The 22,842-nt window shown below is 44.7% G+C and overlaps 1 protein-coding gene across 4 annotated transcripts; it reads right to left on the bottom strand.

Annotated features, from left to right (window-relative positions):
* Positions 1–699: 699 nt before the first annotated feature.
* tle3a (TLE family member 3, transcriptional corepressor a) lies at positions 700–21,156 on the bottom strand. Of its 4 annotated transcripts, XM_034685585.1 has the most exons (22): positions 19,961–20,516; positions 19,342–19,492; positions 18,692–18,792; positions 18,436–18,499; positions 17,063–17,107; positions 12,818–12,880; positions 12,500–12,574; positions 10,353–10,382; positions 8,280–8,484; positions 7,867–7,874; positions 6,240–6,362; positions 5,894–5,944; positions 5,644–5,796; positions 5,047–5,179; positions 4,759–4,934; positions 4,230–4,303; positions 3,887–4,136; positions 3,157–3,404; positions 2,885–3,032; positions 2,613–2,763; positions 2,349–2,425; positions 700–2,057 (listed from the first exon to the last, which is right to left on the bottom strand). In XM_034685585.1, the coding sequence occupies exons 2-22, from the start codon at positions 19,363–19,365 to the stop codon at positions 1,950–1,952; spliced, it is 2,307 nt and encodes a 768-aa protein (XP_034541476.1). In that variant the 5' UTR covers positions 19,366–19,492; positions 19,961–20,516; the 3' UTR covers positions 700–1,949. The 4 variants fall into 4 exon arrangements, with proteins under 4 accessions (XP_034541476.1, XP_034541474.1, XP_034541477.1 ...); XM_034685583.1 differs by lacking the exon at positions 10,353–10,382 and having other exon boundaries at positions 12,470–12,574; positions 19,961–21,156; XM_034685586.1 differs by lacking the exon at positions 10,353–10,382 and having other exon boundaries at positions 19,961–20,515.
* Positions 21,157–22,842: the final 1,686 nt, after the last annotated feature.

Below are 22,842 nucleotides of genomic sequence, written 5' to 3'. Positions count from 1 at the left end.
GGTGAAACTCTGTCCCATCGCAATACACAACCAACTATTAAATGCACCCATCCATGTAAACTACCATAAACAAATTAACATACAACAAGCAAAAGTTCAACATTTTTAGAAAGTATTAATATTTTTTGCCTGTTGTGTCTTCTTTGAAAACATTGACACTACTCTCTTGGCTTATGTTTGGGGAATGTGAAGCTATAGGCAGCCAGCTTAGCTTAGCATAGCATGTAGAAACAGGAGGAAACTACTAGCCTACCAAGACCCATAATGTGCAAATCAACACATCATTATTTGAGACATGAAATTCGCTTGAAAATTAGTAAAAACAAATCACCTCCAGTTCTGTTATTACAAAGGGCAAAGCCAACTTGCCAAAAATTAAACCAACTCCCACATTGCATTGCTAGGTATCCAGGGGAGATTCCAAGAAATTCCTCAACCCGGTTGTTCATACACAGATTTTGTTACTTCTGAACATGGCAAGGCTAGCTTTTTCCCTGTTTTCCATGCTTATGTAAGACTAAGCTTGCTGGCTGCCGACTGTAGCTTCATATTTACAGTACATGAGCTACAGGATTAGTGTCAATCTTCTCATCTAACTCTTGGCAGGGAAGTGAATAAGCTTATACCTGGAATACCACATGAATCCCATGAAATGTGCAACAGTAGCAGAGCACCAGCAGTGCAGAAATTCAGTCAAGATGATTTTATATAAAAACAGTTTATTGATTTATCAACAACTGTCAACTGTACAATCCTTAGGGATCATGAGACACGTTTGCTACACAGGCTAATGTGTGTTTATGCAGAGACCATTCCTGTCGATGAGAAGTTGTTGTTGAATATAATGAAATACTGAAGAAAGCAGACTGAGCATACCCAGAATGTCTGATGTTGTGATGGCATTTTGTGCCAACTTTATGAGTAACCATGTAAGTTCTGCATATCAGTCACAACGTCAACCCGCAGAGGAAATTATTCACCCCAGGACTGATGACTAAACTTTGCTGAGTGGAAAAATAAAGACTCATACAACAGTCGAGACAACAGGCTGAACTCAGGTCACAGCTGCTTCTCCATGAAACCCATTAGTCCTCCAGTTGATAGTTATCCGTTTTAATGTCACTAAAAGCAGCCAGTGTCCAGTAAAAGGTCTTCATTTCAGTTGAATTTCTACTGAGCATGGTGAAAGGGTAGAAATAGCTTGAAACCATGATTTTCTCCTGAAGAAAAAGGGTCCCTTCCAGGATTCTCCACTGTTAAATCCATGGGATGAACTGTCTGTGTTCTGAGTTACAGCAAGTAGTGAAGAAAAAATGCTGTTGTCAGGAAGAAAAAAATAATCCAAATTAGATTTCCGAAAAGGTCATTCTGGACAACGAACATGAAAAAAGCAGAGTGGGGGAAACTGAAATAGAATATCCTTTTACAAAGTCCTAATCTAATTTCCACCCCCAGAGGGGACAGAAAATCACGGGGAGAACAAGAAAGAACCATCACAAGCGTAACTGGACACCAAAATATAAATCTATAAAAGGCCTTTTATTACTCCATTATGTACACTTTTCACAGGACCTCTGAGGAGAAGCTCCAGAGCGAAGCGCCGCTTCCAGTTGTGTCATGGAACTTTATCTCCACATTAAAAAGGACGAATAAAAAAAGAAATATCCAACAACAGAAAAACAGCAAGACATTAATTTCTTCTTAGTGCCCTGGGGAGCTGCACTTGCTGTACAAGTGTTAGTTGTATGAGTGAGGAAGAGCAGAGCCAAAAAGTCACAGCATCCAGGGCCACAAAAGCGCCAACGTCCAGTTCAGTCTGGCACTGCCAAACCTCCTGCCCATCCACCCAGGGGCTGCAGGCAACATCCATGCTGTCTGTGTGAGGGAAGGTAGATGGAAGAGTCCACTGTTCCTGAGCATGAGCATGCTCCAATCCAAAGCAGTCTGTTCTAATAGATCACTTCATATACAGTGGCCTTCTTGTCACCAGAGCCCGTCACGATATACTTGTCGTCCGTTGAGATGTCACAGCTCAGGACAGACGAGGATTCCTTGGACTGAGGAAGGAAAAAAAAAAAAACATGAGTCTTGGGGGCAGTTAACATTTTCAACTACATTTGAAGTTAAGAGGAGAGAATTAGCTGTCTAAAGAGTGAGATTGGATTGCAATGACATCAAGTTCTGGCCTGATGCCCCCTCAAAAAGACTTCTCTGTCAGGTCAATAATTCAGGTTCAGTTTTCACTGATAGGAGAGTCCTGTCAGACGGCGGTCGCTGTGCCCTTCCTCTCAGAGACAACTGTGCATACTTTTCGACTCACTGCAGACAGTGTGTATTGATCTGCATACCTGGAATATGCTGGCGCCATAAGGAGTCCTCCAAGCATTCAACAAATTGTCCTTCCCTGTGCTCACGAACCATTTACCTGCAAAGAAAGCAACAATGCAATCAGGCTTTCTTGAGCTATAAAACACCTACAAATAAGGAATGATCATGTGTGAAACCTTGAAAGACTTTAAAAGAGCAGTTTAGATTACACTAATTAAAACAAGGATGGACTAAGGCCTTGTGATTTAGGAAGTCAGTGTTTTGTAATGTGTTTGTTTTCATACCACAATAAGCAAACTTGAGAGAGAGGACACAGCTCTCGTGCAGGTGGAGCTGATATTTGTCTGGCTTTGAGTGATGGAGCACTTCCACATTACTGCTCTCCATGCCCACAGCAAGCCATTCTCCAGTCGGACAGTAGCCCAAGGAGAAGATCTGGAAATGGGACAAAGCAGCAATTACTGACAGTTCTGGGGTTAAAGGAAAACCTCCCTCCTCAGTGAGTCTGTGGATCAGTGTGTATTTTATCCTTCTCCACCGAGTTACACAACTATACCTGTGAAGTGAAGTCATGCTGCTGCAGCTGCCGACCTTCCCTCAGATCCCAGGAGCGTACAGTATTGTCAAGACCGCCTGTCCACAGCTTAGTGCCATCATGGGATATATCAATACAGCTAGCACCATCCGTGTGACCCTGGAACTGCCTACAATCAAAGTCAGAAGGCAAACAAACATGTATTGACTTAATCTTTTCGAATTACTCACACAACAGCAATCCTGTCATGGCGCCAAATCCCACACAAAAGGAATAGGAGTTTTTCTTCCTACCTAACGAGAGTCTGGTTGTGCAGGTCCCAAACGGCTATGTTTCCATCACTGCAGCAGGAGAAGCAGACTTTGGCGTCAGGGCTGATGGCCAAGGCGTAGCATGCCGGGGCCGAGGAGGTGAGCTCAGCTTTGATGCGGGGTGTCTGAGAGGCCAGATCCCAGATGGTCAATGTGCTGGCCTCGCCTCCAACAATCAATGTGCGACCATCAGGCAGCAGCTTACAGGAGCGGATGTAGTTATCCCTGTTCTGTTGCACAGAGGACAAAGCCAATCAATACATGTTCAGAGCAGGGGAGCTGGAGAGAGATTTGGGAACAAGTCTTCGGGAAAAAGGATGAAAATCCTTCTGAGCAAAGATTTAGAGTCTTCTGTATCTACGCTTTTTTTTTTGTTTTTTTGCAAAGTACATATTTCAGGCCAATTATAATTTATCCTGAAATTTCCTTTGATCTTCACATTTTTCATTATTGGTTTTTGCCAAAGCTATTTTTCTTCTCTTCCTCACAAACACTGAATAAATGCAGCAGCTGTATTTGTGTACTAGCGCATTTTCTGTAAAACTGTCAGTGGGATATGTGCCTGTTGTGGTCCTCAAGCATCACAAAGGATAATCGGATATTTACTGGGAAAGTGTTGTGTTCAAACAATTAATTTCCTTTAAAAAGAAAACTGCACGTAAACCAGTTGCCACACAAAAGTTGTAGATGAATGAAAAGCAGCGCCTCTCACCAGACAGTCTAGTTGGGACACGGGGCTCTTGCTGCCCGGTTGGCTAATGTCCCAGATTTTGACACAGCCTTTTCCACCAGTGTAGACATGACGTGTGGGGTTGCTAATGGTAACAGCGCACACCACCTCGCCGTGACTAAGCGTGTTGATCTGCCGGGCGTGGCGTGGGATACCGGGGCCGATCAGGGCGTCTGGTGGGAAGGGCACGGGCTGCATCTGCCCGTCTGCACTGACGTGAAAGGAGTAAGCACTGATGGAAAAAACAGACAAGTGTAAGTGTTAAATAACACTTTGATTTAAAAAAAAATTTAATACTATGAAACAAATTTAAAGAGAGACTCACGGTTTGCCACCAGAAATGGATGTGAGGCTGGCTGGAAGGCCGGGAGCTCTCATGTGGGTGTGAGGATCAAACCCCTGAAATAACAGGAGAGAAACTTTTACAAACTACATAATTTCAAGCAGTCAGATCTGCATCCTACTACTCTTAAAGGAGCTATTGGACACTTAAGGACACATCTATATTCTCTTTCTTGGCAAGAGTAAGATGACAAGATCGATACCACTCTTTTTGATAAAGCTTCCATTTAGTTAGGCTAGCATAGGTTAAAGATTGGAACAGGGGGAAAGATCTAACATGGCAGTGTCTAAATTTACCAGTAACACTTGTAGAAAAAGGGCTACATAGTGCAACTTAAGGTCTATTAAGACAGGTTAACAGACAGATAAGAGGGAGGGATTACTCTTTCCAATTGCCTCGACAAGAAACTCAATAAATGTATTATAAAAATGTTTGACTGTTTTAAACTATGTGCAGTGCTTTTAGGTAGGTATCATGTACGGCTATATTAAAGGGCAGGCAAGGATGTTACCATTGGGGAGCGTCCATAGGCTGCCGCTGCTGCAGCGCTCATCTGAGGGGAGATGTGAAGACCAGCATACACACCGGGACTAGTCAGGCCTCCATTCATTTCGTGATGGCCCATCATAGCAAAGGGAGTAGGGTAGGAGCCTGCGATGGACAGAGGAGTACGCAGAGCTGGGGCCGCTGCAGAGACAGACAGGAGATGGGCATTGGTATGTGATATTACAGAACATCGGGAGAAGCATGGAAAAAAAGATTATCTCAGTTGCTAGAGAGTAAAAAGACTGGTACAAACCAAGAGCCTCCATGCCTGGTGGTTTGCCCAGGATGGGTCTGAGCCCGGGAGTGGAGCTGGTGCCAGGGGTGGGGGCATCATTGCGAGGTGTGGGGGTGTTGGACTTGAGGCCAGGCGTGGAGGATTTGTCATTCTGTCGAGGGAACGGGAGAGCAAGCACAATCACAATCCCGGAAAGCAGGCACTGTGCAGACTGACAATTTGAGAGCAAACTGAACTTAATCCAATCTAATTCTGACAACCCTCATAGTCCTGCAGAGCCATAAACTGCTATTTATTCTAAAACCTATTATGGCCACAATGGAGATGGGGCCGTTTTTATCCCCTTACTGCTGTGGCTTTAATCTTTAAGTGAGGCAGAGGGAGAAAAATCCTGGAATAGTTAAATACATTGAGCTATTAACAGAGAAGACCTGACTGATCCTGATGCGGGACAATATTATCCCTGACGTTTAGTCATGCACTTAAAGCACCGACAGCCATTCCTAATCCACTGCAGAAAACGTCCCAGATTTATTTGCACATATCCCTTTGCTCTCTGCAATTCTCATTTAAACCCTTTCTGTCCTAGTTTGTTGCAAACTCTCTGTGTCTTACATGACTGAGCTCCTTGGTTTTGGAGGATGGGGTGCTTCCAGATGATGCCACTGATGCAGGGCTGTTGGGCGTGTCCTTCTTTGGAGGGCGGGGCTTATCTATGCCATTTTCGGGGGGTGAGTGTGCAGGGCTTGCACGCGGCGTGGCAGGGTCCTGGAAAAAACACACCAAGAGGTTTCAAAGATGTAGGAAAAGCTTCATTTGAGTTCAGGTCAATATGCCATTTGCAAGTACAAGCTGTTCTACTCACCTCATTAGACACATCTACCACCAGGTCATCACTTTTCTCTCCATCACTGTCCTGTAAAGATAGTTCTCAAGTTATCACATAGTTTTCTTTTTCAACAAAACCTGATAAACACATCTCTGGCCACCAGTTGAAATATTGGAACATGAAATGATTCAATGGGGCTATTTTTGACCCCAAGACAGAGTCTGGGTAGCCATTGCCTCCAGTTTCTAGTCTTTGTGCTCTGCTATGTAGGATTTAGCTTCATACTTAATGGACAGACAAAGTGATATCTACATTATTTTCTTATTCTCTGCAAGAAAGTGAATATGCTTCCCAATACATTAAATACTTCATTGTGACTTACGTATCTACTCATGCTGTCCTTCTCCTCTACTTTGCGTTTCTTAGACTCCAAGCTGTAGTCAGAGGAGCTGCGGTGCTTCTCACTGGCTGTGCGTAAGCTTTCTGATGGGGATATAGAGTTATTCTGCAAAGAGAAAACCAAACAAACTTTATTACCATTTTGTCTCCCACCATAAAAAAATAGAGCATTGAGTCATTCATCAGTTACAAATTCACAGGTAACACACTGAGCGAAGTCAAACATAAAAAATGCCTCATTCACATCATGGATGCTGCACACTCTAAAAATGCAGCTGCAGGCCAGCTCCAAGCAGTACCCTGACACCAGCCAAGCCCAATCTCAAACACAGGCCTGTCCCCGGCCAAACAACAGAATGGGCCGTTATCTGAACTGAAAGGAGGAGGGCTTGTTTTCTGTGCTGGGCTCCCTCCTCCTCATAACTGGACAACAAACAGCCTCACAGGGACATGAGCAGTGTGTTGTGGCTGAACAGAAGGCCTTTTCTCCAGAGTCAGTCAGGCTAAGCGAGAGAGAGAGGAGGAGGAGAGGCACATAGAGAGAGAGAGAGACTGTATGTTGTGGGCATCGGGCATTGATTGCTGCAGCGCAGAACGCTTGGGCACCATGTCAACTCAGGCTTTGAGCTCTGATAAAGAAAGAGAATCTATATCCTGCCAGTGGGCACGGCAGCGTGGGACTGACTGGTGCTTCTTCATAGAGCCCGACTGCCCACACAAGCTGGGACAGCTCACTCCAAACACCAACAGAATGGGAGGAACTAGGCAGGTGTCCAGCTGCTTTCACAGGAGTTTGCCATCAGCCTATAAACTGCCAAGTCCCCCTGATTCCCCCTGCCCCTTCCTCTGAAGACCAAAGCAACAACATGGACTAAGTCGGTGGCAGCCCAGGGAAGTGAACAATGGTCGATGGACTAGCAGTCTGGGCAAAGGGCCACTGTCTGCATAATGGCTGACCTTTAAAGAGATGCTTAGCGTGACTCATTAACCAAAGTCACCACTCTGCTATCAGATGACCTGGGACAAGAGCACAGAAACAAAACAGGCCTGCTAATCGCCCCAGGAGTTCCATTTCTTCAGACATGACTGCACCCATTCAACCAGCCCGGCCTGCAGAAACACAATCTCACAGGCCCATCACAAGCCATCAGAGATCGCAGCCATTCAAATAAAACGCTTTAGCAGCTCCAGCCAGATGGGGTGGAGAGAAAGAAAACAAAACAATTCTCCATTTGTGTTCATAAATATTCATCACATGCCAAGGAGGAGAAAGAGTGAGCTGGTAAACAAGGGAGACAGTAGAAGGGATCAAATAAATCCTTTAAGAAGGGGAAGTCCAAGTCTTTCTTTAATTGTGATGAAATTACAAGGCTTCTAATCTCTCCAGCATGATACCAGTCATTTCCCTTCTGGATTAAAAGCACAGGACTTATATTCCAAACCTCATTTCCAATTAATCATTTTATTGAAAGCAGATTACAACAGTGCATGAAATCAGCAGTGGCATGCTGTTACTCGAAATTGTGACTTGACTTTTGCAGCACAGTCAAAAATGGTTTATGGAACAGACAAGCATTGCAGCAAGAACAGTCGTGGGTTCGTACACTCACCGTGCTTTCTGTATCGCAGACGTCATAATGGCGGCCAAGGTGATGATGAAAGCAAGTGGAGCAAAGGGAAAAACAAGTCAGTTAGCATATCATAACAGATGCTTCTGGCTGAACGTGTGAGAATCAACTGCAGGGCACAAGGCCCCTCTTATCGCCGTGTGTTGGAGCTGTTGAATAGCTTATGCAGTCATGGGCTGGGAATGTACCAGCTCATTACCCAGACAGAATGTGAACAGACAGGATGAGCTCCTCACCTAAGGGCCCTACCATTCTGCTCTAGAGAGTGAGAAGCACGCCACACTAAATTGGTTTTTCCCTGTTTAACATCTTTGCAATAATGTTAGATTAATATGTGTTTCACTTCTTTTAAGTAAACTTGTTAAGCAGCAAAATGTCTGAGTTTCGCTCCTCACCTCTGTGTTCCAGATCGTGGTGGTTCTTCTCGTCCTTTACTGGGAGGTGTGCTTGGCTTCCCAGGGCCCCTAGTGCCAGCAGGCCCGATCCAGAGCCGGTCACAGGGGGGATGCCGGGCGGCTGCAGGCCCGAGGGGTGAGGTGGAAGCTGGACTGGAGGCCCATGAGCAGCGTGGGAGAGGTGCTGCGCCTGAAGCTGTTGCTGCTGTAAGAAGAAAGGGAGAGAGACAGACACAGAGTGGGTCAGAGGGAAAGGGCAAGGAGAAACCACACACTAAACATAAGGCTGATCAGTTAAACCCTGGATGATATTAGCACATTCACACATCTATTACTGTCAGGATCAGACAGCAATCCCCACTCCGTGCTATTTCCATACCAGGCCAGAGTGGCATAAGCCTCAGATCTGTGCTGAGGAGAGTAGAAGTTATGACTAACAATCAACTGCTCAACACGTCTGATGCCGCAGACGCAGGGCTTCAGGGCATACACACACAGCATTAGTAGTGCATGATTACTTTAATAAATTATACGAAAGCAATATTTTTCATGACACTAATGTCAAACAGCAAAAGCAAAGTTTGATCCAACCACAGTTTAATGCTCAAGAAATCATTTTGTACCAGGTAAACTGGCACATTTCACACCGCAGCACTACAGCACTGCTGCCATGAGCAAGTTAAGCAATCCTCTTAAGGAACATGAAGCTGAGCAGGAATCTGAAAGCCTGTGGGCTAAACAACTACCTGCTTTATAAACACTTCAAAAACACAACCAGCATCTTTTCACTCCTCTCATATTCATGTTCCCGGATTAACAGAACATGAATCATTTGCACACCCAAACTTTAAGAGACCGAGGGAACACTAAGTGCCAGAAGCTGGCACTCCTTCCCCCTCACTCGGGGTATTTGAGTGTGTGTGAGTGTTTGTGTGTACGTCTGGAAGGCAGCTCCGGGAGCCAGGACCAGGGGTCCCATGCTGGCACTCAGTCAACCCTCCAATATTCACCATCAATATTTGAAAGGCACAGGGAAATGGATGGGAGTTAAAAGGCACTCAGCATGGATGTAAGCAGTTTAAAGCAAGGTTAAATAATACTTAGCTGAGACACCAATAAAAACATCAGCAATTTATTACCCGTCTACGAGCCAGCTGAATAATTCAGCTGCTGTTACAGCATGCACCACCTCTCTTTTACAAGGCCCACTTCAATCAGAGACCATTTATGGCCATTTCAGGAATATTAGGCACTTTGTAATGACTGGGGAGGTGGTGCAACTCATAGAACAATGAGGTGAGCTGGACGTTCATGGAAAATACATTAACTCAGTATAGGAAGTTGCCTTACAGTTCTCACTTTCCTTTTTCATTACTGAAAAATTCAGTCTTAGATCTTTCAAAGGACAAATACTAAAATGTGTCCAGACTCATACCTGGAGGGTCTTTTTAATTGCTTATTGCCCTCTGATGTATATCTGCCCTGAAGGTAGAGAATACGAGATTGGAAAAATCTCAGGTTGTCAACTTGCAACCTTGTCCTTTGCTCTATAGGGCAGATGTCAATCCAATTACAAAATATACCCAGGACACAGAGACAGAGAGGAAGAGAGAAAGAGCGAGGGAGTGTGTTATAATATTGTGTCCATGAGGGAAATTAAGGAGCCAGTTCATTGGCAGGGGAGAGCCATCCTTGCTCATTGTGTTTAATGAGGCACTGATGGGTAATATGCATGGTTGATCAGCGAGAGCCCTCATTAGAGGGCCATAAATGAAGACAATAATAAATAAAGAAAGAAGTCTGGTCTATTTCCTCTAATTTAATATTCTAAGATAAAGACCTACTCTTTGCCCCTTTTGTAGAGTGTACAGCTACTGACAAAAAAAATACACACACACAGACAAGATCAAGCAAATGTACTATAGTAGTTTCAAGTGTACTTAGTACACCAAAGTGAAATGCATTTGCTCTTGGACAGAAGAAGTGCCATGCAACATGCACAAGCCCAGATGTGCACACACCAAGTGCATTGACAACAGCGCGCACATACAGATATTTGTGGACGACACTGACCATGAGAGCGGGGTAGGCAGCCTGCTGCTGCTGCAGAAAATGGACAGAAAAAGGTGAGAGCTATAGCAGTCTTCTCTCCCCTCTTTTTACTGCAAATGATGATGCATCAGACAAACAACACCTATTTTCCTTTTTCACCCTTTTAATTGAAAGGCACTGTGCTGTTTGCCACAGCGACCACTCACTGGGACAAAGGTGGCCTTATCTAAACTACTCCTTGGCTGACTTCAGTATTTGGGTGTTTTTCTAATCAAACAGGAAGCACCACCTGTCAGGTTCATCCTCTCACAGGCAGCTGCCCTAGTTGCATCCTATTAATGGCCCTGAGTCCCATCAATAAGGCATGCAGCTGGCTCCTGGATGCTGCCTGTCTGCCTGGCACGCTCTTTCACCCCACCTTGCTTTACAATATGCATGAGGATTTTGGCATGCCTACGGAGCCTCTCCTCGATGAATAACTAATGGACAGGCATTCGTAAAACATAGAGTAGCTACATTTCCACCTCCTCTGACATGAGCACCCCTACTGACTCAGCTGAAGGTCTTACGTTCTCATAAAATAAATAGGACTATATACTCAAGTCATGAATGGGCTTGTCCAATACTTCTTAAAATGTAGATTTCTGTAGTTAGTGATATATTTTTTTACAGAATGGCAGGTTTCATTATTGCTTACTTATCAAAATAAAAGATAATATGGATTTAATGCACCCCTACAACTTGAATCACCACCTACATTATTGGACTTAACCATATAAATAGGATCCATCAAATGAAATGAACACATACAAAACATCAAATAACTCTGCATACAAATCAATGCAAAACCAGTAAATGACAAATATATTATGTTGTCCATAATTTAGTTACATTTGACCATCCAACATCCAAACATCCAGACTGTTTATAGGACATTTTATGGAACACTCTCTTAGCAGCTCTCATAGACTGACATGCCTCCTCAGTCATCTACCCATTGAGAATAATCTGTTAGTCTATCATAAGACCAGTCTCATTTGTTTGTTTCGTCCCATCAAGACTTCTCCATCATAAAGTAACTCATTTATAATCAAGAACCAGCAGAGAGCAGCAGTGAAAGGACCAAAGCTACCAATTCAGAAGAACTGCAGTATTCAAATATTGTAAAATCACACACACTGGAAGAAATCAGAAATCAAATCAGCTTCTCTCAGGAATAAAGGATGTTTGCAGCTGCCATGATGAAAGTATAACACAGCAGCTGCTTCAGTCGGCGAATGAAAAACAAACAGCTCTCTATCATCTTGTAAGACACCTACTCAGGCAAATTCCTCGGCAATTATCCCGGGACAAAGGGTCACCAAGGGGGCATTAATTGAATTCCAATAATGTCAGTCTTTGGGACTTCCTTTTAGCATGCTAAAGACTGCAAGATTCAACTATAGTAATAAGATCACCTACAGCCTGAGCATCGCACAGAGGGTGACACAACATCAGTTTAGTTTTACGAGGGCAGGGTGAGTACAGCTGATCAATGAGGAGCAGATGGTGTTCTGAAGCAGGGATGAACACCGTACATTACTTCTCAGTGCTGTAGTGAGCAAAGAGAGCTGTGCTACAGAGCTCTGATGGCTGTCTGCCGTCTGTACTGTATCAAATAGCTTGCAGCGCAGGCTGTGTTCTGCTCACCCTCAGCCTTTTAATTCCCACAGCTATCCAGGTCAGCGTGAGGGATGAGGCTCCTTGTTAAAACCTTAGCCAATTAAAGCAATACAGGCTGCAAAGGGGATCTCAAGAGCTCTCAGGCTCGCATTTATAAACACACAACAAGGCAGTGAAGATGCAACAGAGACCAAAGCTGGAGCAAAAGACCAGCTCTCTGGAGTCACATTTGTGATGCATATAGTCTGAACGCAATGTAAAGAACAAAGTAGTATACTGGAATAAATATATTAATGTTTGATTAAAAGAGGTGCAAATATGCAGTTTAACAGTAATGCTTAGCGTCTCATATTGTATATACTAAACAGCTCAGACTACTTTGTGCATAAACATGGAAAATCAAGATAGTGATTATATTATGTGCATGGTTTTCCCTAATCAAGGTCAAATAAAGGAATAAAAGGGGGTATACACACGGTCAGAGGCAGATTGGGAAGTCCACGTACCCCGATGATAGCATTCAGCTCGGTCATAGTCACCTGCTTAGCCCGCTCCACTGCCTGAGCAACCTGCTGTTGGTGCTGTGGGGAGACATTTACAAAGGATTATTGAGGCATGCCAACATCTATCAAACATCCACTCTAATTTAATTGAATTTCACACCTTATTTTAATAAATGCCGCTCCAGTTTTAAATGAGAGGGCCACAAACAATTACTCAAAATTGCTTAACCTGACATCTTTTTTAAAGTACTGTCTTTTAAATGCAGGAAACAATAAGCGACTGTATTTTTAGTGACACTTTAAACTACATTCAAAACTCACCTCTTGAGACAGGAAAGGCATAATTTGAGCTAAAATTGCGTTGAGCCGTTTGGCAATCTCCGTCTGAAAGACAAAAGAGGATCAAAATGAGACGATAAAGTATGAAACAGACAGTGACTTCATCTAACCCCGCCTTTAATGTTTACACCGATTAAGTCAATTACTGCGGCAATCAGAACTGCTTGACTCAACATCCTCTAAACAGCGTGATATTGACATTTGAAATATTTAAAACATTAGGAGAGCCCAGGGGGATGGAGCACAGCTGTGCTGAGAGTGCACTCCATGCTAAACGGATATGAGCAGGCAAAGTGCTGCTGTGCTGAGAGGATCCTCTCTCGCTCTGCCCTCCTTCCTCTCATCTGCAACTGCGCTGTCCTGCAGTTAACCTCAAAGTTAAACCACACAACCACACCCCAGGAAGTGAGGCCTGCTAACCAGACTGTACTGTTTACTTACATGTGACAGTGCAGGCAGTTTACATTAAGGGTTAGAACTGCAGAGTAAGCAAAGTTTACAAACCATAATGACCTCAAGAGCACCTCCAATATATGATCAATACCATTAGAAGACAACTACCGGTATGCAGTGTGTTTGAGCTTCGCCCTTCCATGACTTGAGGCCTGGGCCCTTTCCTACTGCAATCAGCCGCCCAGCCCTCCGCCCTGCCAGCCTCCCACCCATCCACACAGCCCTGCTTCCATTCTTCCGCTTGTCTACCAACTGCCATGGCAACGGCTGCAGCCCTATCTTGCTGGGATCATTATGCAAATGGCACCTCTGCTTGACCGTAACAGGCTTTAAAATCATATTACGTGCTTGGAGGCAGGTCATTAAATTGAATTTTCAGCCTGTCGATCACATGAACATAGCAAATGAATGGTGGATAAAAAAAAAGAGAGCAATGGGAAGAGGTGTATATGCCCCCCTCCCCCCTGTAATAACACTGCACAGCCAGCTTGTTCTGCCTCCTTCTTCTTCCAGAGATGGGAGATGAGACTCTCAGGTTGAAGCTCTGTGCTGGGAGCAGAAAAATAACAGTGCCAAAGCTCCATCATCTATGGAATTTATGAGCTGCAGTTCAACCCAAGGCCACTGCGGAACACAAACACATCACAGGGATTTTCTCAGATTTTTCATTTGGAGCAGCACACACAATGTACTTTGCAGACCGCCAGCTTATTTATTACACATGGCAGAAATGCCAGGCAGTTTTGGCAGCCAGACGTATTACCTCTGAGCAGAGCCAGAGAGATTGGAGAATAATGTCCAACAGAACGAGACCTGCTGACCCAAGCTGCAACATGGACAGCCACTTAGCCAGGCGGGCCAGCCTGACAAACAGCAAGCCCAAGATGAAATATCACATGAACCAAGCAAAGCCTAGGATCAGTGGCAATAACGTGAAACAAATATATGGCAATATGTGTAATACAAAGTACAACAGTCCACTGTGATAACACCTATTATAATTTGATTACCGTCTGCAGACACTAAACTCCAGCCTCCTCTCACACACAGTAAATGTGACCTACGACCTATAAAACACTAGAGGGTTAGATAAAGGTTTTATGAGCATTAGTATTAATACAATGTAGTAAGTGCTCTAGCAAGAGCTCAAGAACGCCCTCAGAAATGGTTGAAAAGCTACAGAGCCTGTATAATCCATGTTTGTAGAGATAAGCCATGTCAATAGCAGTCGAACATTTGACAGGATTTGCGAAAAGGCCTTGAGCGCACAGTCCATTCCTCTGTAGCTTAGTGTCATGGTGACAGCTGGCTGAGAGAGGTCAGGAGGTGGCTGATCTGCTGTGCCCTAAACAACTGGCAGCCTCCACGCTCTCACCACACAACATGCAAATACACGCAAAAGGCTTCAACTCAGTTGCTACTGCTGCTGTCAAAATAGATACAGTGCAGTGCAGGCAGCTACTTTTTTTTTTTTCCTCTGCCGGCAGATAAAAATGGAGCTGTTGTCACTTTAAGTAGATGACAGCTTGGCCCTTGAGAGGCCAGCTTTGCGCTGCTGCTACACAATTACAGGTACTCGGACCTGTGTAGCACCACTTTAAGAGCACTCTCAGGCTGGCTTGTCAATGGTGTGCAGAAAGGTATTCATTCGCCTGTTGCTATCAGCAGTGGGAAAATGGAGTTGAGACACTGATGAGTATTAAATACAGAGGGAGAAACCAGTGGCAGTGCTGGTCACGTGATCCATCTATAAACAATACTTGACTTGTCAGATTTAGAGGGCCTCCAATTTGTCCAAGATCGCAGCATCACCCCCTTTTCTGATTTTTGCAGTGGGAAGAAAATTACACTTCACTAGCTGCTCGTCTTAGAAAATGAGGCACATTTCCACCAAACTGAGATGCTGCACAAAGCCCCAGAGCCATTGTTAATGTGAGGAATGTCAAGAACACATTTCTAATTAGCTTTTCAAGTTATCTATACTGATCGAAGTGAGACCAAAAGTCTTCCTAATGGACACAAGTTAGGACTGTCAATAAGTTTGTCAGCTGCAACAGCCTGTCTGGTGACTTTTAGTGTAAATGTGATCTTAATACAAGATAAACATTTTAAGAGAAACATCATAAAACCATTCTGCACTGTAAAGATCAATAACTTTCTGGTTGTATAAGTGGACCTGACACCCTGGCCTTCACACCCTGTAATCATTACCCTTCAGTCTAGTCCAGTCCAACATGACAGACTGGTGATGTGGGAGCACTGATGCCTTGGAGAGCCACAGTTTCTCCAACCACATTTCACTACACACCTCTTTTGTATAAACACTGCAGTCTGCTGGCTAACAAAGTTTCCTTTGGCTTGATGTATGGCAGATAGTTTGCTACTTAGCAAGGGACTCCCACAGCCATGGGTCTTTTACTTCTGTGTTAGAAGTACAGGTAACAGCCAAATGTGATCAAGAGCCACACAGCTCTCAGAAAACAAGCACCAGCTGATGGTAATGACTGTCTGACATCACGTAGCAAAAACTAGCTGTGTATGTCTGCATGCAGTGCAGCTGAGAGAGAGGGGTAGGATATAGCAGTGCCACATCAGTCTGAGCTGTGCCGGTGTGTGCATCCTGAAACCTGAGTTATGCTCCTGCACAGTAATGAAAAAAGGCACAGTTAGAGGAATGGATTTCCTCACTGTGGAATAAATCTCCTGGCAGGAAAATAATATGCCTATGTGCATCCAATAATCCATCCCAACCCTGCCTGTTAACCACTCCCCATCTTCTCCTCCTCCACTTCCTCCCCTCCTCCTCCTCCTCCTCATCTGCCCAAGCTGTAAGCTGGGGGAGCTGCATGGATGGGGCCCACACTGTTTGCTCACAAACACGCCGTTCAGCAGGTTAGGGCCCAACTGATGAATTATTCAAGCGCTTCCACCAGCTCTGTTGAGGTTCCTGATAAAAGTCAGGCGCTAAAATGGATCAGTCGATTAACCTGTTTACACAGAGCTAGGCTGTCGAGCCCCTCCCCCTCAGCTCTATTCTCCTACGTGTCTCTCCAGCTCCCATCCCCCTCCTCTTTCTTCTGGTTGGCGATAAGTGCCTGACAGAAGCTATCAGAGCGGCTCGAGCCCTGACAGACATGTGGCAGTGTGACACACGGCCCCCCGACACTGATGGATCACCCCACCGCACCAATCCACCATGCCGCCAACGCCGTTATTAACCAAGCTGGGCTGTGGCAGGAGAGGGGACAGCCTCACTGGTTCAAAAGCAGCATGCAGGGGAATCTGAGGGTTACTCATTCATACAATCTTTATCTCTCCAAGCATCAGTGGGATTGATCTGTGGAGCAATAGCAGATAGGATCTTTTTGATGAAGATAAGGGCTCAATCAGTGACTGGAGGACTTTAGCCCCCGTCTTGTAATTACTGTTCATCTTAAAAAGAAATACTGACCCAGCAGCAATCCTCTCCCTTTGATCATTAAGTCAAAGGCCGAGCCTGCCAAAGTCTACCCCTGATCTTATCACAGTGCTGAGACAATCCATGCTTTACACAGCAGTGGCAAATCTCACAAAAAAAAGGAGTCACAGCAATTGTACAAGTGGTGGTACAAGTTTGCTATTGTTCTGCCCTGTTTGTGTGCAGCAGATCTGTGTTTACAGCCTATTAGCGCTGCTCAGTACACAGTCTATGAGTGGCTCCCCGTGGGTCTCACATCCCTTGACACTGTGGAAAACCACTGAGCTGAGAAATACGATGAACACAAAGTTGCTTACCTGTTTGTGCATCTCTATGTTCAGCCCGTAGGACATCTCATAATACTGAAATGAAAGAAAACATTTTGTTGTGATGAGTTAGCACAAAGAAGTAAGAAATACAATCACTATAATGTAACTAGTATACTGTTTATAACAACTAATCAATATATTTATCGTCCACTAAACTAATTACATCATTGAATGGTTGTGAGCATTTTAACGGAAATCTTAATACAATCAGGCGTCTGCAGAGAACCGTGATAAGCTAAGATCAGACAAAAAAAGGAGTTCATTGAGCAGCTGACAGCAGATAGCCAATAAATCAATCTTTTGTTGTTTATAGTGTGGGCACAGAGAAGAAAGGGTTAGATTTATTGATCACCACCTTAAGCCTTCAGATCTCCAGGATGTCTGCTTACTTAGCGTAACGCAATTGCTCAACACTCTTGATATTTCAGGCCAGGTCAGTCTGTCTGGCTGAAATGTAATCCGGAGAGCCCACAAGTGGCAGCCGGGGCAGAAATGGCTTTCCAGTCAGCGTCTATTTGATGAGGCCAATGCATTATTCAGTCCATTAGCTTCTTCGAAAATTACTCTCAAACAAGAGAGCCATTCTGTCTGAGATCAGAGCCTCACAGCCCAAGTGTAACCTGACACCTGGTGCTGGCTGTGGGATACTTCCCTACATGTTTACCTAACCTCCTCCCTGTCAGGCTGACATGTTGTTTTCCTGTGAGGAGAATGTTTAACTTAAGCTCACATGTATTGGTTTAAGTCATCCCCGGTGTGTTTACCTGGGACAACAAGGCACACAGCCACAGAGGAAACCTTCTGATTGCATCATGTCTGGGCTAAATTCCTGCATCATATTGTCGCACACCAGTGTTTTTCTACAGATCAAACAAAACTAATAATTTGGGTGTAAACAGAAGCTAACTCAGTGCACAACAAACTGCAGCATGTTCACTTTGTCCTCCATTTTGTTTGCTGTAGTGCATTTTCCCACACACACTGACTGCTCTGGCCCTCCACCATCAGCTCACACCTAATTTATGGCCATGCGTATGTGTGAGCGTGGAGTCTCCTAGGAGAATAATCAGATCAGCATGCACAGAGGGCAACGCCGCGGTCGACCCTTGGAGATCAGGGGCGTGCTATAATGGAGCCTCAGCCCACTGCCGCCCACAGCTTGCCTGTCAGGAAGAGCTCGCTGTAACAACCAGCTACATCAAACCCCCCTGGGGGCTTTCACAGGCCTGTACCTGACACTAAACCCGCCCTAACCTCCACACAGGTGATCACAATAGCCTGTCTCGCTTCACCCTGACTACATCTTCAACAAGCCTTGCAATTTGGAACCATAATTGCTCCCTGTTGTAACATAATCTTACCATGACATAGTGGCGCTGCATCTCGGTCTTCTCATTGGCCAGTTTGTCGTACTCCACCTTAAGACTAAAATAGAAGACAAGGTGTCAATTTCAGGCATCTTTATCACTTCAATAAATCAGCCCCACTTAACCAATTGGCAGCAGAGTCTTCTTTCATACCAGCAGGAGCCAACAACCAAATATCACCCTGAACCATTACATTTTAATAGAGAGTAAAGTTGACACTGCCACACTATGGTGCCTTTTTAATCATTACCTGTGATACTGGGCTTGCAGGAACTGAAATTCATCTTTAATCCTGTCACAAGACTCTGCTACGGTGAATTTGAAGCCAGGCTGGCCGGGCTGATGTGGAGCCTGAAAGAAGGTTGTAAAAGAAAAAAAATCACATCAGTCCAGTCACAGCAAAAAAACTTTATTCATCATTTTTCGTGCATTGTGGGTCCCATGCTGCTGAGGGGAACTGAATAGTTCTCACATTATAGACTACTTTCAGGATAATATCTCCTCTGCTCTGGTGAGTAAGACATTACCACAGCAAAGAGGTGGCTCTGCTTCACACCTCCAGAAGCTAATAACACTACATGAATAGGTTTTCACACTGAAAATGAAATGTAATTTTAGAAGTGAACTGCTGTCCTCATACTGAGCACAGTCATATGTTAGTGTATGGCTGAGTGAATCTCTCCAGGCATGCAAAACCATCTGCATCCATTTACCACTAAGTGCAGATTCTGTGTAGCATAAATGCATTTTGATATTGAAATTTGATGAGCTACATTAAGGCTGGAAAACGCTTTGTGTGGCAGACTTCATAGAGAGAAAGCACACTCAGGAAACGTGTCAACATCAGTGTTGTCAGATGAATATGTAAGCTATAGTAAGTGTAGAGGAAGCGCTTCTTACCGGATGTCGGCCTTGTGGATACATCTTGTAATGTATCCTTTGTTTATGTCTCCAGTGTGCAGGTCCTTTGGCGAAATGGTTGAAATGTGCTCACAGCCACGCCAGCCTCAGCAAACAGGGGTGGGGGGTTAGGGGGGAGGTCGTGAAAATCCTGTATTGAAAAATGACGCGTTTTAATCTGAAGGCGAACAACACAACACCACACAATTTTGTCCATGTTGTTTGCAAACATGTAGGACACCAAACTAGCTCATTGTATTGCAGTCAAACGCAGCACAAGTCCTGCGCTTCTTTCTTCTTTGATGACCTTATTCGGTCTGTGACCAGCGAAATACTCAATTTAAACACTCAAAACAAATAAAGGGGCCAGTTTTGCCGCGTAAAAACGCAACTGTGTGCGTAAAAGTCGCTGTTTTGGAGCTCTATTTTAACACGATGTTCGACAAATGAACATAAATCTCCACTTCCGAACGTGTATGACAGGGCCAGCGCCGAGGGCAGCTGGCTTCACCTTCTGTTTGACTCCGCGGAGAGCGATGGAAACGGTGCGCTGTTTGAGCTTACGCCCAATAAGAACAAAAACTAAAGGAAGAAATCAACAGCTTTAGGAAATACATACCCGTGCGTGCGTCCTAGCCGTCCGCGCGACTTTTTGTTCCCGAAGAAGAACCAGAGTAGGCTATAATTCATGCGTTTAATCCCTCGTAATGTAAGCGTGGTGGACGCGGATCTCGACAAGCATCCTCTCTCTCTCCGGAGCGCACCCAGCCACAGTGAGGGAGCAGTTGGGAGAAAATTTGGTGCGGTCGGGCTCGATTAAACTACTTTATTCTCAGCCGCGAACCCTCCGAGGAATGTGCGCCTTTTGTAGCTGGTTAATCCCAAAAAGAGAGGAAAAAATATATAAATATGCTTCCAAAATCTGTCTTCCGACTCGAAGAGGCTGGAGATTCTTTAAAAGCGTAACATGGTACTCTCCACAATCTCGCATTTCCCCCAGTTGTCCAGCTTACCCTGGTTGCCACACACAGGCAGCAGGGCTGAACTGCCGTGAAAGAGCCTATCTGTCCAATCGGATTACTCGGAAGGAATACGGCCACATCTGCCTATCGGAGAGCGACGGCCCCCACGTGGGGTGCAACGATACATGACATCATCCCGCGGATCCACAAGGCATCATCCGTCCGTCCCACCATGTAAAACAACAGCAGCAGCAGCGGCAGCAGCAGCAGCAGCAGCAGCAGCAGGCATTGATGTGCCGACGATGATATCCAAATTTGACAGAGACAGCAGAAATTCCACATCCGCCTCTCATTAGGGTTTTTTTTAGCCACACAAATAAAGTTGATGAATTTTCGGGTGAGACCACCACCAGTGGGACGAGGAGGGAGGGAGGTGTGATGTGCAACAAGGATTCTTGAATCTTTATCCCCATACAAGGAAAAAGGAGAAGATGAGAGCTTGTTTGTTTACCAATGTTGTAAAATCACATGCTGTGATATATCAAAAAGTATTGGCCAAAGCCAGAAATGTGTGGGTTAAACTCCCCCCAACACCGTGAAGGACACAATAATGACCAATCGATCGACGATATCCTCTAAATTGTAGCTACGTTGCCGACTCGACGTACATGTTTTCGCCTTCAATATATCGCGTCTTTCACAACACACCCGCGCGCCTCTACCTATCAGCATTTGTGTAATAGTTGCACTGCGGGGGGAGACGAGATGATTGCCTTTGTCTGATATGAACATCAGCCATGTCTGAGAGCAGCCTTGTTTTGAAGGTTCAACTCTGCCCCCACGTGGGACTCCTCTGCGGCTTTAAGGCCTCTCGTCCAATCACAGCGCGCTGCACTTACTCGCCGGCTTCCCATTGGCTGAGCCGCGTCGAGCCTGTCATTCACGAGGCAGCGTTGTCAATCAATACCACGCGGGGTCAAGCGCTGACAAATGCCTGTGCTCCTCGGTCCTCTGCCTGTGAATAGAGCCTGGAATGGCTGCTTAATTAGCTTCGAATGGCTTTTCTCTCCAGTTCAAACAATCTGTTACCACCACGTGGTAATGAGAGCCTACATTAAACAAAGGAAGAAAGGAAGCATGCAAACAGTTGTAACATTACAACCTGTAGTTTTCCTTTACATGTGGGCCTATGTAGCGAACAGGAAAGGCTGTTGTTCACCTTTTATCAGCAGGGCCAATCGGCCTATTTCAACACTGGAAATGAGCGGCATCCTAATATTAATATTGTGCTGTATGAATGTAGTGCTCTCATTCAAAATACATTTTTAAAAAATAAAGCATTTCTCATCATGTTTTATTAATGATGGATACAAAAGAAGCATCTCGAATCAGAGGTTATTTCTCAGCTGTGATAACAAGCCTGTGAAATGAAGAAAAACAACACCAGATGCGTAACACAAACTAATTATATTATCTTAAGACTTTTAATGTATAACAAACGCTCAAGGCTGCTAAATTAGCATCAGACAAAACATGTGGAGACTTTACACACATAAAACCGTGCACATACCGCTCTAAATCCTATCATCTTGATTTTAATTGGGGACTTCTCTTTCTGTTTAGGGCCTATATAAGGTAACTATACCATATAGTGACCTTTCATCTTTCACATGCTGAACAGCAGAAGCATTTTGGGACTGCTGAGGTCATGTTGTCATGTTAAGGTCTGAGATTGCCCAGCAGTCGTCTTACTTGTCATTCTTGTCAGCCACCTTAAGGATGTGGGGTAACTGTGTTATTTCCAAAAGTACGGAGGCAGTCTGTGAGAAAAAACTCAAGCACACACAAGAGCCGGCGGGCTAATCTCAGCCAGGCACCCCCTCATGCTTTTCAATAGAGAGTGCTTGGATTAAAGGCAACAAAAGGCCGGGCCAAACCCCAGGGAGAGAGGGGGCCCTCCGCCCACTGAGACCCCCACACTGTTTATTTACACGGAAACCCCAGCCGCGGTGAAACTCCCACCCTCAGGCATTACACACTGGCCTATTTGCAGAGGTGGCTCTAATTCTTGACAGAGCAGGGATTGTCCTCGCTCCTGCCACTTTGAACTGCAACTCTCAGATATAGCTTTAGCTTGTTTTTTTCTTTCATATTACAATTACTGTTTAGTTTATTGTCAAAAAGGTAGCTATAACTGTCACACTGTAAATGTACTTCGTTGAAAAATACTCCACTGAGGCACTCTTTCTCAGAGTTTTGCAGCCGCGGAACAAGCCAAAGATCAACGACATGGTGGGGCTATTTATCATGAATGTATTTGGAGATTACACAGTATTGGCTCATTAATGTGACTCACAGCTAATAAATGACTCGGCCATTTTTCTCTCTCATGCAGGCTTACTTTTCCTGTTCACGAGGCAGAAAATGAGGGCCCTGTTACTGCAGAGGCAGGCTTTGTATTGCAGCAACGTACTCTTCAGGGTACTGTGGCATGCTGTTTATATGGAGATGCACGCAGACGTTCTGCACATTCACAAAC

The sequence above is a fragment of the Notolabrus celidotus genome, chromosome 6, assembly GCF_009762535.1.
Source record: "Notolabrus celidotus isolate fNotCel1 chromosome 6, fNotCel1.pri, whole genome shotgun sequence".
NCBI lineage: Eukaryota > Metazoa > Chordata > Actinopteri > Labriformes > Labridae > Notolabrus > Notolabrus celidotus.
This window is presented reverse-complemented; position numbering and strand designations above follow the sequence as displayed.

What these genes read in the sequence shown, in the direction of transcription:
- tle3a (XM_034685583.1), bottom strand. Translation starts at nt 19,365, where the DNA reads ATGTATCCACAAGGCCGACATCCG. An exon ending in AGGACAGCATGAGTAGATAC is followed by an intron (nt 5,945 to 6,239) that starts GTAAGTCACAAT and finishes CTATCTTTACAG; the next exon opens with GACAGTGATGGAGAGAAAAG. An exon ending in CACAACCAGACTCTCGTTAG is followed by an intron (nt 3,033 to 3,156) that starts GTAGGAAGAAAA and finishes CTTTGATTGTAG; the next exon opens with GCAGTTCCAGGGTCACACGG.